The 13,715-nt window shown below is 41.9% G+C and overlaps 1 protein-coding gene across 2 annotated transcripts; it reads left to right on the plus strand.

Moving 5' to 3' along the window:
- Positions 1–238: 238 nt before the first annotated feature.
- Positions 239–3,788, plus strand: Ccl20 (C-C motif chemokine ligand 20). 2 transcript variants are annotated; one of them, XM_050154154.1, is made up of 4 exons: positions 239–374; positions 1,855–1,969; positions 2,624–2,701; positions 3,319–3,788. In XM_050154154.1, exons 1-4 carry the CDS (start codon positions 296–298, stop codon positions 3,347–3,349), a joined length of 303 nt encoding a protein of 100 aa, XP_050010111.1. In that variant the 5' UTR covers positions 239–295; the 3' UTR covers positions 3,350–3,788. The 2 variants fall into 2 exon arrangements, with proteins under 2 accessions (XP_050010111.1, XP_050010112.1); XM_050154155.1 differs by having other exon boundaries at positions 243–374; positions 1,858–1,969.
- Positions 3,789–13,715: the final 9,927 nt, after the last annotated feature.

The following is a 13,715-nucleotide window of genomic DNA, read 5'->3' on the forward strand; positions in this document are numbered from 1 at the left end:
TCTCCCCTCCCTTGCTCTGTGCTCCTCTCGGCTTCCTCCCCTCCCAGCCCCCACCTGACCTTCACACCTTCCCAACATTAGGGAAAGGCAGGAAGTTTTCCCTGTGGGTTTCTCTGTGATGACATGAGGAGCCAGATTAATCAATGGGGGAAAACCCCGAGTGAGAACACGCCTTCTTGTGTACATTCCCAATATTTTGCTATAAGTAGGGCTGATGGTGGAGCAGAACGCTCACAGGGCACAGGATACGCAGCACTGAGCACTAGCACTGAGCTGATCACTCCTGGAGCTGAGAATGTCTTGCACTGGCAAGAGCCTGTTCTTCATTGTTTTGGCCTCCGTGGTGCTAGCTCACTTCTGCAGCCAGTCAGAAGGTAAGTGTGGCCCCTCCTGCTGGTCCAGGAGGGAAAAAGGCTTTCCTCATCCCTAGACCTCATCTGGAAGTGCCCTGTGGACAGCAGCCTGCTAAGAAGCTGTGCTAAGAGGGACTGGTTGGCTCATGAGTAGGAGGAGGAGGAAAGAGTAACCAAGGATCTTCTCTGCTGTCAATTCTAGCAGATTTGGAGATGAATGGCTTTCAGAAACACTTCTACTTCAGGATAACGTCCAAGTACCTTTTCTGGGAGTGATGTTCTGAGTGTGACAGTCTCGGGATATATGGTCATTCAGAAAAGTGGGGAACATTTCACTTACAACCTTTCATTTTTTAAACCTCCCAACTAAGTAATATTAGTAAAGTTCATAATATCCCATTAAGGTTCAGACTGTGACACTTGGCCTCAGTGTCCCTGTGAGACCTGGAGGACATTGTTCTTCAACTTTGAGATAACATTTATTCAGTACCTTTACAGCAGGTTACACTTTAACTCCGAGGAGTGCCCGCATATTGCTTTATTATATCACTATCTACAACAGGTGCATGCCTGAAAACACGTGGTGAACTTTATGAACGGGATTTAAATCCCACCAGCCCATACAACAGTTTCAGAGTGCTTTGAGCACAACTCCTAATGGTTACGATTTCCTCTGCGGGTTTTTTTTTTTTTTTTGTAGTTCCTAGAAAATCATTTTTTTTTTTTTTTGTAATTTCACTACTGCCTACTCAGTAGCCAGAGGTCAGATTAAAATTTGACTCCCCTACCCTATATTCTGAATATGAAATGCTTCTCTATACAAGTCTTTTATTTTTAAAGGATGGTGGTGGGATGAATACACATATTCTTGAGTGATTAGGGCAAACAGCAATGAGATGATTAAATTTCTTATTAAAGACCTAAAGAAGCCATGGGCTTGTATACTGTGTTAGTTTGATGTGGGATTCCCCTCTGCATGTTGTGAATATATTTTATTACCATTGGTTAATAAAGAAACTGCTTTGGCCTGTGGCAGGGGAGAATATAGCCAGGTTGAAATACACACACACACACACACACACACACACACACACACACACATATATATATATGAAGTAGGTGGAGTCAAAGAGATGCTGTGTAAAGGAGACAGATGCCAGAACTTTACCTGGTAAACCACAGCCTCATGGCAATACACAGAATAATAAAAATGAATTAATTAAGATGTAAGAACTGTCTAGGAATATGCATAAGCCATTGGCCAAGTAGTGTTGTAATTAACATAGTTTCTGTATGATTATTTTAGCCTGGGAGACCAGGAAACGCATGAGCAGACTTTGCCTACATTAGTTGAACCAAAAATTACAGCTTCTTATTTTTTTAAAAAAAAATGATATCTGGGAGCTATGTTAAATTAGACCTCAAAGAGCCTCCACTAGGTTTCCAAATATGAAAACTCTTTCCTGTGAACTCAATGGAATTTATTTATTTTTTCTTTTAGCAGCAAGCAACTTTGACTGCTGCCTTCGGTACACAAAGCACATTTACACTCCCAAAATTTTTGTGAGATTCACGGAACAGTTGGCGGATGAAGCTTGTGACATTAATGCTATCATGTAAGTTATTCATTAACTTTTTAATTTCATTATGTCAGGAACACATGGAGACTTCAAAAACATGATAACCTAGTGGAATTTTATTCAGAAATAATACTTGGAACAAAACAGTTTTATTTCATATGTACTTCAAAGTTTAAGTAGGACCGGAGTAAGTCAGAAGTTTAGATTTTGAAAAAGTAAGCATTGCCCAGGGCAGAAGTCACTTTCTAGAATAATGTTGAATGTAATGCATGGAAGACACCTTGGAATGCAGATTTTTATCTTTACTGGAAAATGAGGCTAACTATAATATCACTTAAAATATTCATGGTTAATTTAGGGTATTTTGTTTTGGAATAATACAAGCTAGTAGCCACATACATACCTGTTACAAACCTCTGGCAGCAACAACATTGAATGAGAAGTCTGGGATTACATCTTCTGCAACTTCATAGTCATCTGTTACATCGCAGGGAGAGTCTAAAGAAGTCCCTTTCATTCCTTCTAGCAGGATGGACTACATGCATTTTCCCTTTCCTTTCATCTCTGCAGCCAAATGCTTAGTCTGTGGAACAATAAACTAGCACATGAAGTTTCCTGCATGTTCTGTGCAAAACAAACACATTTAAATGCTTACTGAACACAACAACACAAATCTTTTTTGATTTTCAGCCTTTACACAAAAAGGAAAATATCCGTGTGTGCTGATCCGAACCAGGGCTGGGTGAAAAAGACTGTGCGCTACCTCAGGTATGGGTCACTGACAGACAAGCAGTCTGTCCTAAAGACAGAATAAAGGGTGTAGGCAGCAGGCCTGTTGGAGGGAGGTCTTCAGTCTAGAGACATCGGACTTTAGAAGACAGAATATGAGTTAGACCATGCAAACACAGACTTCAACACGTCAACACCATCGTCATGTTTGTTATTATTTTAACATAATAACTTTTCTCACATGATGGTTTAGATTTCCCTGGGCATCTGATAGTCATTAGCTACTTGATTCTCCTTGCAAGGATGTTTCCTCTTTGTATCATTTATATACTTTCTGACACGTGGTTGGTTGCTAAATCCCGAAAGACAAATTGACTTAAAAAGAGACCAGTGATTCTGGTTCACATCAGTAATGTAGCATTTGATCAACAGATGGTAGCTAACACGATTGCACCGCATACAACGATACAACAAACGCAGAAAGTCGAGAGAAGTGTCCGTCTCCTGTTCCTGTCATTAACTAGCTTTAGTTATGTTTAGCTTAGTTAGTTTAGCATGGCCATCCTTTCTCAGATGAGCTGCAAGAATGGAGGCTTGTGATATACCTACCATCCATTCCTCTATTTGCAGTTCACAAGTTTCCTCTTCTATTACAGCCTAAAAGCTAAGAACAAGAAGAAGGTGTAAAAATGGATGCATTTCTGGGATGAAATTGGACACAGCCCAAGGACGAAATGCTCACGGCTGGGGCTGGAGGCTTTCCCTGCACATCATTGCACAGACCTGATTCGTGTCCCACTGGACATGTCCAATGGATGAAGTTGATTCATATTGCATCATACTGTGTCTTGTTTAAGCTCATGTTAGAGTTAAGTGGTATTTTATGTTATTTATAGATCTTGGTTTCTATGTTTAGCTATTTAATGTTAATTTACCCCAAGCTAAGGGAGGATTTGGTGTAAGGTATAATATTACGTCTAAGGAAATAAAATTATATGGACCCTTCATGTAAGCAATAACTTGTTGTAAAAAATATCTAATTTTCTTCTGTGTATTTAATTGTCTCTTAAACTGATGTGATTAAGTTACATAGCAGGAAAGAATTTTAAATGTATTGAAAATAAAAGACCTGAAAAGTTACTTGTTGATAGAGTCACATATTACTTGTAAAGATGTGTAGTAAAGATATTTAATGATACAACACACGTGAATATTTTTCTGAAAAAAAAATCTATCTTCAGTTAATTTTTCCCTGGCTTTCCCCTTTGCTTCTGCTCCTCATGGCCTGGCCTTTATCTATATTGATTACAACAAATAGGTTGCACTATATTTGAGATGCATACTCCAGTGTTTACTGATATAAACATTTTGACATAAACAAGTAGAGCCATATTCTTTGGGGCTATAGAGAAACAGCAACCATTTAGAAAACACTGGGCAAAGTCACTTGGCTCATCTCATTAGCAGCTCTTCATCTCAACTGGGAATGTTTCCCTGCTTTTAAATCCTGAGCCACTTGAAGCAGTTTTGCAAAGGAAAGTCACTACTTAGGAAGGTCCTAGAAACCAATCGCCTTAGTGGCCAGAAGGGAGACTTAGCATCTTAAGTCTAATGGTTAAAGCTAGAAAAAAATGCTAGCAATAGGCCTGTCAAACAAAGGCATAATTCTGGAGACTCACCAGTGATTCCCCATAGTCCTCCAGATGATCTGCGTTTGATTCTAAGGAGCACCAAGGACCACTGAAGACATTTATGCTGATGCAGTAAAGCAAAGTTCACACACACCAATAAGGCAGCCCTGAGCTGGGTCTTTTGATGACAAGCTAAAAAGTATAGTGGCTCACTGTGCCCTGCAGACATCTACTCACCGAGGAATAGTAAGTAACCTTGAGTCATCAGGGAAAGTATGCCTACCATCCTATTCATTGGTTCAGCCAGCCTGGGATTAATCTCTTTCTGCGCCCAACACAAGTGCTAGAGAGATGAAGTGATGTAAGAGTTGGTAATGTGCTCATAGTTAATTAGAGTTAAACCATGTGGTAAGAGGAAGAGATGACAATTACAGTGCTTGGTGGTGAGCTCTTTAATAGAGACAGTCATGGGGTATCTTCGTATATCATTAGCGAAGGCTTCCAGAAGAACAGAATATTAAGGTCAGCCAAATTAAATAGCTTATACTATCTTCTTGGACTATAACCAAAGCAGTTCCGTGTGGCTCAACTCAGCACTTGATGTATGAAGGACCAGTAGGAGGTAGTCAGTTGGGAAGGGGGCAGCTCAGAGTGTTTGGAAACATCTGGGGCATGTTTTAGTTGTCACAATATCTGAAGGTGGGTACCACAGGCATGCAGTGGGCAGGAGCCAGGGCTGTTAAACCTACTGGAATGCACAGAATACTTCTGCACAATGAATTATTGTCCCTCCTGAAATGTCAGTCATAGTCATGCACCCATGGGACAACACTGGATGAAGCAAAACACATGCAAGAGGTGACGTGGATGTGTGATAGCAGATTTCATAAAATAGCTTCCTTTATGGAGTAGAGTGGTTTGAGCTTGATCCTGAGGTTGCCACACAACCGCTAGAAAGGCCAAGGCAGGTGGGATCTCCGGTAGTGGAGGGAAGAGAGGTGAGGTAAATGAGAAATGTAGCTGCTCCAGCATGAGAGATAATGAGATCCAGTTAAGGTCAAGGCAGAGGGACAGGTAGAGAGGAGATAGCCTGGTGAATATTGAGATAGCCTAGCTACCTTCTGTCCACTCTTAAAGGCAATTCTTTCTTGGAACTGCAGAGATGAACAGAGTCAATGTCAGGATGTGGAAATTTGGCCAACATATGGGAGGGGTTGCTAGGTAAGTCTTGTAGAGCCAGGAAAGGGACATATTTTATTAATATTGTGAACATGTGTGAAGCTTTGGGAATAACTAGGTACACCTGCAGGGGTTGATGTCTCCTGGACAGGTGCTAGTTTCACAGCCAACAATGAAAAAACCCAGGTGACACTTGTATGGGCATATGCCCATGGATATATTAATCGAACAAGCTATTTCAGAAATCATGTTGAAATCATAGTTGAACTTGGCCTCCAAGCACAGAAGGACCTCACTCTGTAACTTGAATATTTAATGCATTCATTTATTGGATTAACCATGGTTAGATAATAGATAGTGTTTACAGGTTTTTTTGTTTTTCATTTTGGAAAGTGTACATTTTCCTACTTGATTTTCACCTGAGGTTTAATTTACACGAACTAAAATACGTACATCTTACATAAGATGATTTCTTTTCACATTGGTAAGTACCTGTTAGCAACCTTGTTAGCTTAAGGATAGTAAGTGTTTTCAGCACCTAAGATGTCCTCATAGCCTCTTCCCTCTACAGCTCAAAGGAAACAGATGTCTGGGGTTCTTTCACCGTAGATAGCCTCTTCTAGATTTCATATTCATGAAGCTACTGGATATACATTTTGGTATCTGGTTTAAAAAAAACCTAGAATATCCCCTTTAACTTGCTTTTCAATTATATGTGTAATTCATAAGTTCATGCTCATCCTTAGGGTCAAGCAATGGCAGTAACATAATGGATAGAGTGATGAATCCCATCAAGCCTTTGGGCCTCCGGTAAGAATATGAGAGGATTTCTGGATGACCACCAAGACAGGAGGCTTTACAAGTTTGTTTTCCCTACTATGGTTTTGATTCAATGAAAGCAAGAAAGCAGTGTTTGTAATGGACTCGGGCACAATGCTGTGCTTTGGACAATGCCATGGATAGTCTCAAGTGGGACACTGGTCTCCATTCCTTTAATGATTAGCATTGTTTTTTCGTAAAAAATATGAACCTGCTGTTCACAGGTTTGAAAGGCTGACCCAAGAATGTTAATTTATATCTTATATTTCTATTTTCTTCTTCCTAGGCTGAATAGCAGCAGTGTGTTACAGTGGTAGGAGGCGTTGAATTCTACTTCATCTCCAGGAGGAGATGAGTTAGATTTAGATATATTAGGATCAGTGTTATTCCTTTTTAAATATATAAGGGGGCAATGATGGTCCCATGAGGAGCAGCGGTCCCACGAGGGTTAGTGGTGGGTTATCCAAGGCCTTTGTGATTATCCCAGGCCACAGCCAGTCTCCTGAGGCCTTGGCTGGTCACTGAGGCAGGTGAAAGACAGACAGATACATCATGCAGAGAGAGTTTGAGTGTAGAGTTTATTCAGTGGGTTATGGAAGGGAAGGGGAAGTGGGAGAGGGGTGAGGGGGAGAGGAGAGAAGAGGCAGCAACCACCTTTTCTGAAAAGAGAGAGAGAGAGAGAGAGAGAGAGAGAGAGAGAGAGAGAGAGAGAGAGAGAGAGAGAAGCAGAAGGAAGATTTGCTTGCTTTGGGTGGTTGAAGTGGGGAATGGACAGTTCCATACCAAAAACCCTAGAGAGGAGTAAAGCCACCAGCTACCCCAGGATGTGACCAGCCCCCAGCTTTCTCAGGTCCCCCCCCCACTCCATGACCCCCACACATAAGCAGGAAGCAGTCTTGAGAATCTGCTGTCCCAATTCTTTTAACCTGTTGTGCATAACCTCCTGCCTTTTTTTTTCTTATAAAAAAGAGGTGAGAATGTAATGGCTTGTTCTTCCTTCCGCTTCCAGCCTGCACTCTCTCTGTCCCATCTCTCTTTAAAAGAGGTGGCTGCTGCCTCCTATACTCTCTCTCTCTCTCTGTCTGTCTCTCTGTCTCTGTTTCTCTCTCTGTCTCTGTCTCTCCCCATTTCCCCTTTCCTTCCATAATCCACTAAATAAACTATACCCACTTTCTCTGCATGGCATCTATCTGTCTCTGTCTCTCATCTGATCTGGCTCCTCGTGGGACAGGCTGGCCTGCTAATTAGCCAAGATCTCTCACCCTCCGCCTCCCACCCACATGGGATCCACAGAGGCCTTTGGTGGTGGGACCAGCTGCCCTCGTGGCCTGCTGTGGTCTGCCACCTGCTGCTGCTTTAAACCACCAACAGTGGCCCACTGTGCGCCCTGGCTCCCCGCCTGGGACCCACACCCTTTGTGGTCTGATGCTGCCCCTCAGAGAACTGCACCCTTTTATCTAAACCATTGCAATCAGGCCACATTGAGCTCAGTGCTTTGCAGCCCATAACTCAGGAAAGACAGAGTTGCTCATTTTAGTGGCAAGCACTTAAAGCATCCAGTCAGGACAGCATCCTGAGGTTAAGAGGCCAAAGAGAACAGAGGGAGGCTGATCATACATTGATTGTATGAGTTCACAAATTTCTTTCTCTTATCTATTATGAACACCTTTTAATTGATTTTTAGTTTCTAATTATTTTAAGTCTGGGCTTTTGGAGGCCAGAAGTCAACTTTGGGTATTATCCCCTTTAGTTCTCCACCGTATTTTGAGGCAGGGTCTCTCTTTGGTTGTTCTGAACTCATGGTTTGGACTAGACTGACGGACCAGGCAAGCATAAGGAGAATCTCCCTGTCTGAGCCACACAGCATAGGGCCTATGGGAAATCAGGGGTCCCAGTTTTATGGGAATGCTGAGGATCTGCAGTCAGGCCCTTATCCTTTCTCACTAAGCACTTGATGCGCTGAGCCATCGCCACAATTCACAACCACATTTTGAGACAAGCTCTTCAATTCTTAATGTAAATAATTTGACCACAGAGATTTCTTTTGTCTACCTTTGTCTTCTTTTGTGTGAGGGTAGTGGGTCAATACAGGTTAGACTTCTTTATTAATGCTTCTAGACCACCTGAATGATTTGAGAGCAATTTATGGCCATCTCAAGGCAGTGGCTGGCATGCTAAAAACACACCAAGGATATCACTATGTGTATATGTGTGTTTGTACTCGTCCCCATCCTAGGGTCATGGTGGGAAATCAGCAAGCTCTCCTTCTCTGTTTTAATGACTGAAGACAGCTTGGCCTTGGAATTTGGTTTAATGCAGATGAGGTACAGACTCCAAGTCGATCCAGTGCCATTGTCATCTTCAACAAGATAAAGTCTAGAGTGATTGTGGCAGCTATCCCGACTCTTTCATCACCCAGTTCCGGTCCTTGTATTTGGTAGGTTGGGCTCAATCTGATCTGGCGTGAGATGCTACAATTTGTTGTTGAAAGGGCTTTACTTCCTTAGTTTCAACCCTCAGGACTCATCAGCCGGCCTGCACCTTCCCATCTGCCTGAGTTTTGCTCCTCCGCCATCCTGTACAGCCTAGCCTGACCTTGCCTGCGTCTGACACACCCTGCTCTCCTCCCTTCCCTGCATGGAAGTTACCTGTACTTTCTCTGAATAGTAGAACCTGCCCGCACATGAGCCATTGTGGGTGCCAAAATCAGTTTGAGTAAAGAGATGTTTCCTGTTTTACAACAAAGATGTAAAATATTGTTCCACTGAGCCTCACCAACCACAAAAACTCCACCAACAAAATCCTTAGCTCCTACATTTATCCTGCAATTAAGAAGAACAAAGAGATATTTCTTAAACTCTTGGAGGGGGTTTTAATAGTTTAGAGAAGGGCCAGGAGTTCTACTTGGGCCTTGCAGGTTCTGCCAGGGTTTCCAAGGAGCATGCTACTAAGCAAGTAAGGATGTGCTTAACGTTGTTGGGTAGAAAACATCTTTACACCAAAGCTCTTGTTCATGATGTCTTAGTGAGTGTGTATGTGCTAGGGCATGTGCATGTGGCCTCGTGAGTGTATGTGAGCCGATGCTGCAGAAGTGCCTGGGGATGGGGTTACAAAAAGCAGTGGTAATCTTGGAAAAGTACTTTCATGCTTGGGATGCTGAAACCTAGCAACGGACTTCAGCAGTGAGTGACAAGCTCTGTGCTGGCCTGCTTTTGAGGATGGCCACTATGCTTCCTGCTGTTTAAATTCACTAGCAGTAACTTTGCTTGGCACTTACATCTGCTTTAATCAAATTTTCATTCCAAAAATTTCTCCAATCTCTTGATTCCTCCTTCCCACCCATCAGCCCAAGTCCCAGAATACAACACTGAATCAATTTCCCATCCATATTTTTCATCCCTTTCCTCCCTAGTGCAACATGCACACTTCATTGCTTTCCTTGTGGCTCAGTCTTGTCCATCTTCTTGATGATCAGGTGACTGATCACAGTGCTCCTCCACCATCTGTTGTCTGTAAATTCATGGTCCTCCCAAAAGGCTGGGTATCAGTGTGCTTGGCAGAGCAAAGATCGCTCTGGACAAAGTTGAACCAAGCTGTAACAGCTGGGGAGAGAAGCCAGGACTAAATGTGGACTCAGTTTTGCTGAAACAAAGGAGAGAAGAATTTTTCTGAGATGAAGTAGAGTATTGTAGGCAATCTGTGTTTGTTAATTGGCTTTGCCAATAGGAGAGTACATCCACCCTAACTTCAAGATGAAACTTACATCTTGGAACAACCCTAGGATCCAGAAGTTAGGCTTTTCTCATAAGGGCAGAGCTGGGAGGTTAGGGCATTAGGTTCCTGTTTTTGATGATTACCTTTTAAAGGCTGACTCCTGGGTCCTAGAGAAAGTCATACCTGGGTTTTAAAATATGTTTTTTTTTTTTCAAAAACTTAAATCTCAAAGTGGCAGAGAAAAAACATTCACAAAAAAGTTTTCCAATGTAGGAAGGAGGTGATGCCAGGGTCCTGTAAGTGGGGTAGCCTGACTGCAGTTCGGTCCAGCTAGAGGAAACTTCAAGGCCTTGTGGGTATCTTTCAGATGACCCCATGAATTCACACACCATGATTCTGCACAATGTGATAAGAATACCCTCACCCATGCCTTTAAGCCAGTTAGATTTTGCATTATTGTCCCAGTTTTGGGACAATATTACAATTATAATTTTTAAGTAAACGTCTCCACAAGGGTGGGCTTTTCTGGCTACCTGATCTCAGTAGGTCTTTAGTAGCTCATTTCATAGCATCTTGTTAATAGTTAGATGCCTGGTAAATAATTTGCCTTAGCACTTGAAAAAATGGGAAGGATTAAATGAACTTACACTTGGCAGACACCCAAATGTTGTCACTGCTGACATTCATTGCCTGTATTTTATTCATGTATGCATCAGCTAGGTGGTCTCTCCCGCATTTCCCACCATGACAAGTTTGTTAAGGCACAGATTCCAGCCCACCCCTCCTTGCTACATTCCCAACACCTGCATCAGTGTCTGCTGTGGGCGCTGCTCAGTAACAATAGAGAACTGAACTGATTTCTGTGTAATAGCAACCAGACATGTGTTCAAATACATGCAGATACATGTGAGAGCATACACAAGAAAACATCAATGTTCTTGGCATTATTTTTAAATATTATGAGAATAATATATATAGGGAATAAAACAAAAGGAGAAACAATGATCAAATAATTTTTAAAAACCTTAAATTGTTAGGTAGCAAGTGACTTTCATCTGTGTCTTAACAAAATCTACAGTATATATATATATATATACACACACACATATATTACATGTATATTAATTTCTTAATCAGAAAAGTCCTCAAACAGAATGCTATCTAAAATTTCTATGGGTTATGGTGATAAATTTGTAGTATGATTTTTAGGATACTTAATACAAATGTTCCTAAATCTAAAAGGGCAGAAACCTTCTCATTTCAGAGGGAAAAAAAAAAAACAGTGGGGACAATTTTAACAAGGTACCACATTCCAACGCTCCTTCTTGGTAACTTATAATTAAAAAGACCAATTCTAGAGATTTTCAGAGACATTAGATGGTTCCCTTTTCTGTCAGCACTCCAGGAGAAAAAGTCCTCCTGTGCTTAGGAAGCCTTCTGGTTTGGGCTTATCATTAGATTTTGTCTGGGGGCTGTGCAGTCCTTCACTAACTTTTCTCCACGTTGTTTGTTAAAAGTTGAAATCCCTGCTGATTCTGGTACCAATGATGAGGTCTGGAGTGGAGGAGGCATATGCACCAAATGAGTCTCTTGGCCTCATCCACAGGAAAGAGAAAAGTTCTCCTCTTTGTGGTGGTCAGAATCAGCTGGCAAATGTCCTATCTGGATGGAGCTCTCAAAGCAGAACATTTTAAGAGGAGTTTGTAAGAACTTTGTCTTCTTTCCCTAAGAGCGATGGCTCCCTCTGCATCTGAAGGATGTTTAACTGTCTGTCACCAAGATGTGGGATCAGGCTGTTTCCGAAGTTGGTATCTGATTGCCTGATGGCAGCCCAAGAGGAGGGGGAGCAGATTGAACTCACTGTCAGAATTGTGCACGCACTAAGAAGCGAGGCTGAGAATTAAGTCCTGACCAGTGTGGCCCCAATTCTTACATCTTTATACCACGTGGACAGAAGGAAATGCTGAAACCATTGGTAACAGTTCAGATACATATAACATGTCTGGAAAGTTCGCCACACTATCCCAGGTTAGGAGGAGGCCCAGTCATACGCTGGGCCCCTATTACACATCTTCTAAGTCAGTGAACTGTCTTGAATTCACGGGTGTCGTTGCAGCACAATAAATGGATGTTCTGTTTCAAATAGCTGAATAAATTTGCTTAACTTGGCTCCCTCCCGCCCTCCTTATCTCTCTCTCTTTTCTTTCTTTCTTTCTTTCTCTTGCATCAGTCAGGTAGCATGCTGGGTTTCGTGACGCCCAAGTAACCTCACATCTAATAATCTTCCGTGACAGCCTTTGGCCTTCTGCACTGGGTAGGTTGCATCATGAATACCTGGAGGTTTAGCATAATGCATCCGGTCTTTCTTTCTTTCTTTCTTTCTTTCTTTCTTTCTTTCTTTCTTTCTTTCTTTCTTTCTTTCTTCCTTCCTTCCTTCCTTCCTTCCTTCCTTTCTTTCTTTCTTTCTTTCTTTCTTTCTTTCTTCCTTCCTTCCTTCCTTCCTTCCTTCCTTCCTTCCTTCCTTTCTTTCTTTCTTTCTTTCTTTCTTTCTTTCTTCCTTTCGTCTTTCTTTCTTCTTTTCTTTGCTCAGAAGTTCTTCTCCAATCACTATGCTAGGACATAGCAGCTTATTTCTATGCTTAAATCTGAGATTTTGATATCAGTTAGCAAATAATTATTTTTATGCTTGCTTCTAAGTGTGTAATTCCCTATTTCTAGGATGTCCTGCTTTCATATCTTTCTTAGCACATATGTGGTACCTGCAATGTGTTTTAAGCTAATGAGACAATTGCTTTCTCTAAGCTGTGACAAAGCCCACCACAGAAGCAGCTCGCTCACAAGACTCCCATCTCAGGGGATTTCAGTCTGTCAGGGAAGGCTGTTCTGTCATGCTGAGGAGGGCCTGGGGTAAGTAGTGGCTCTGTCTCTGCTGTTGTGAGTGTCACATGGTGAGCAGCTGATAAGGAAGCAGAGAGCTGCAGTCAGAACCAGCAGCAGCCATACCAACAAAGCCCTTGCTTAGTAACACTCGTGTCCCCAGTCCACCCAAAACAAGGATCACTGGTTAGAAACCAACAGTGTCAACAGCATAAAGCAGTTATGGACATTTTACAATGACAAGAAATAAATTGATTTAAATCACAACAACTAATAAATATCCTTGCAAAATGCTTAAGAGCCGTGACATACAAAGTTAAAGCCAAATTCGGTTTTAAAAAATCAGAGTTTAGCAAAGACAGTTGCTTTGCTGTATAGTTCTGAGAGCAGTGAGTTCATTCTTTCTGTGGTGGTGGCTTCCTGCAGTAAAGAGCTCCTGTTTGTCTGACAAATTGCAGTAGACGGTGTTTGTAATCTGAAGGAGAGGGGGATTGGGAAATAAGAAAATGTCAGCACTGACACTCTTGCATCAGTCAGGTAGCATGCTGGGTTTCGTGACGCCCAAGTAACCTCACATCTAATAATCTTCCGTGACAGCCTTTGGCCTTCTGCACTGGGTAGGTTGCATCATGAATACCTGGAGGTTTAGCATAATGCATCCGGTATTCTGCCTGGAGAGTTTCCTACTCTATAGGTCTAGGGTGGAGACGAGTAATGTATTCCCCGACTTAATTGTTCAAGGTGGTTTCATGTCCCACATTGTTTTATTCCCAGTCCTTTCCTAAGTTCCTGTTATTTCAAAATAACTTATAATTTTTTTAGATTCTGATTTC

Source organism: Alexandromys fortis, unplaced genomic scaffold (assembly GCF_014885135.2).
Source record: "Alexandromys fortis isolate MF-2015 unplaced genomic scaffold, M_Fortis_MF-2015_v1.1 scaffold_40, whole genome shotgun sequence".
Lineage (NCBI taxonomy): Eukaryota > Metazoa > Chordata > Mammalia > Rodentia > Cricetidae > Alexandromys > Alexandromys fortis.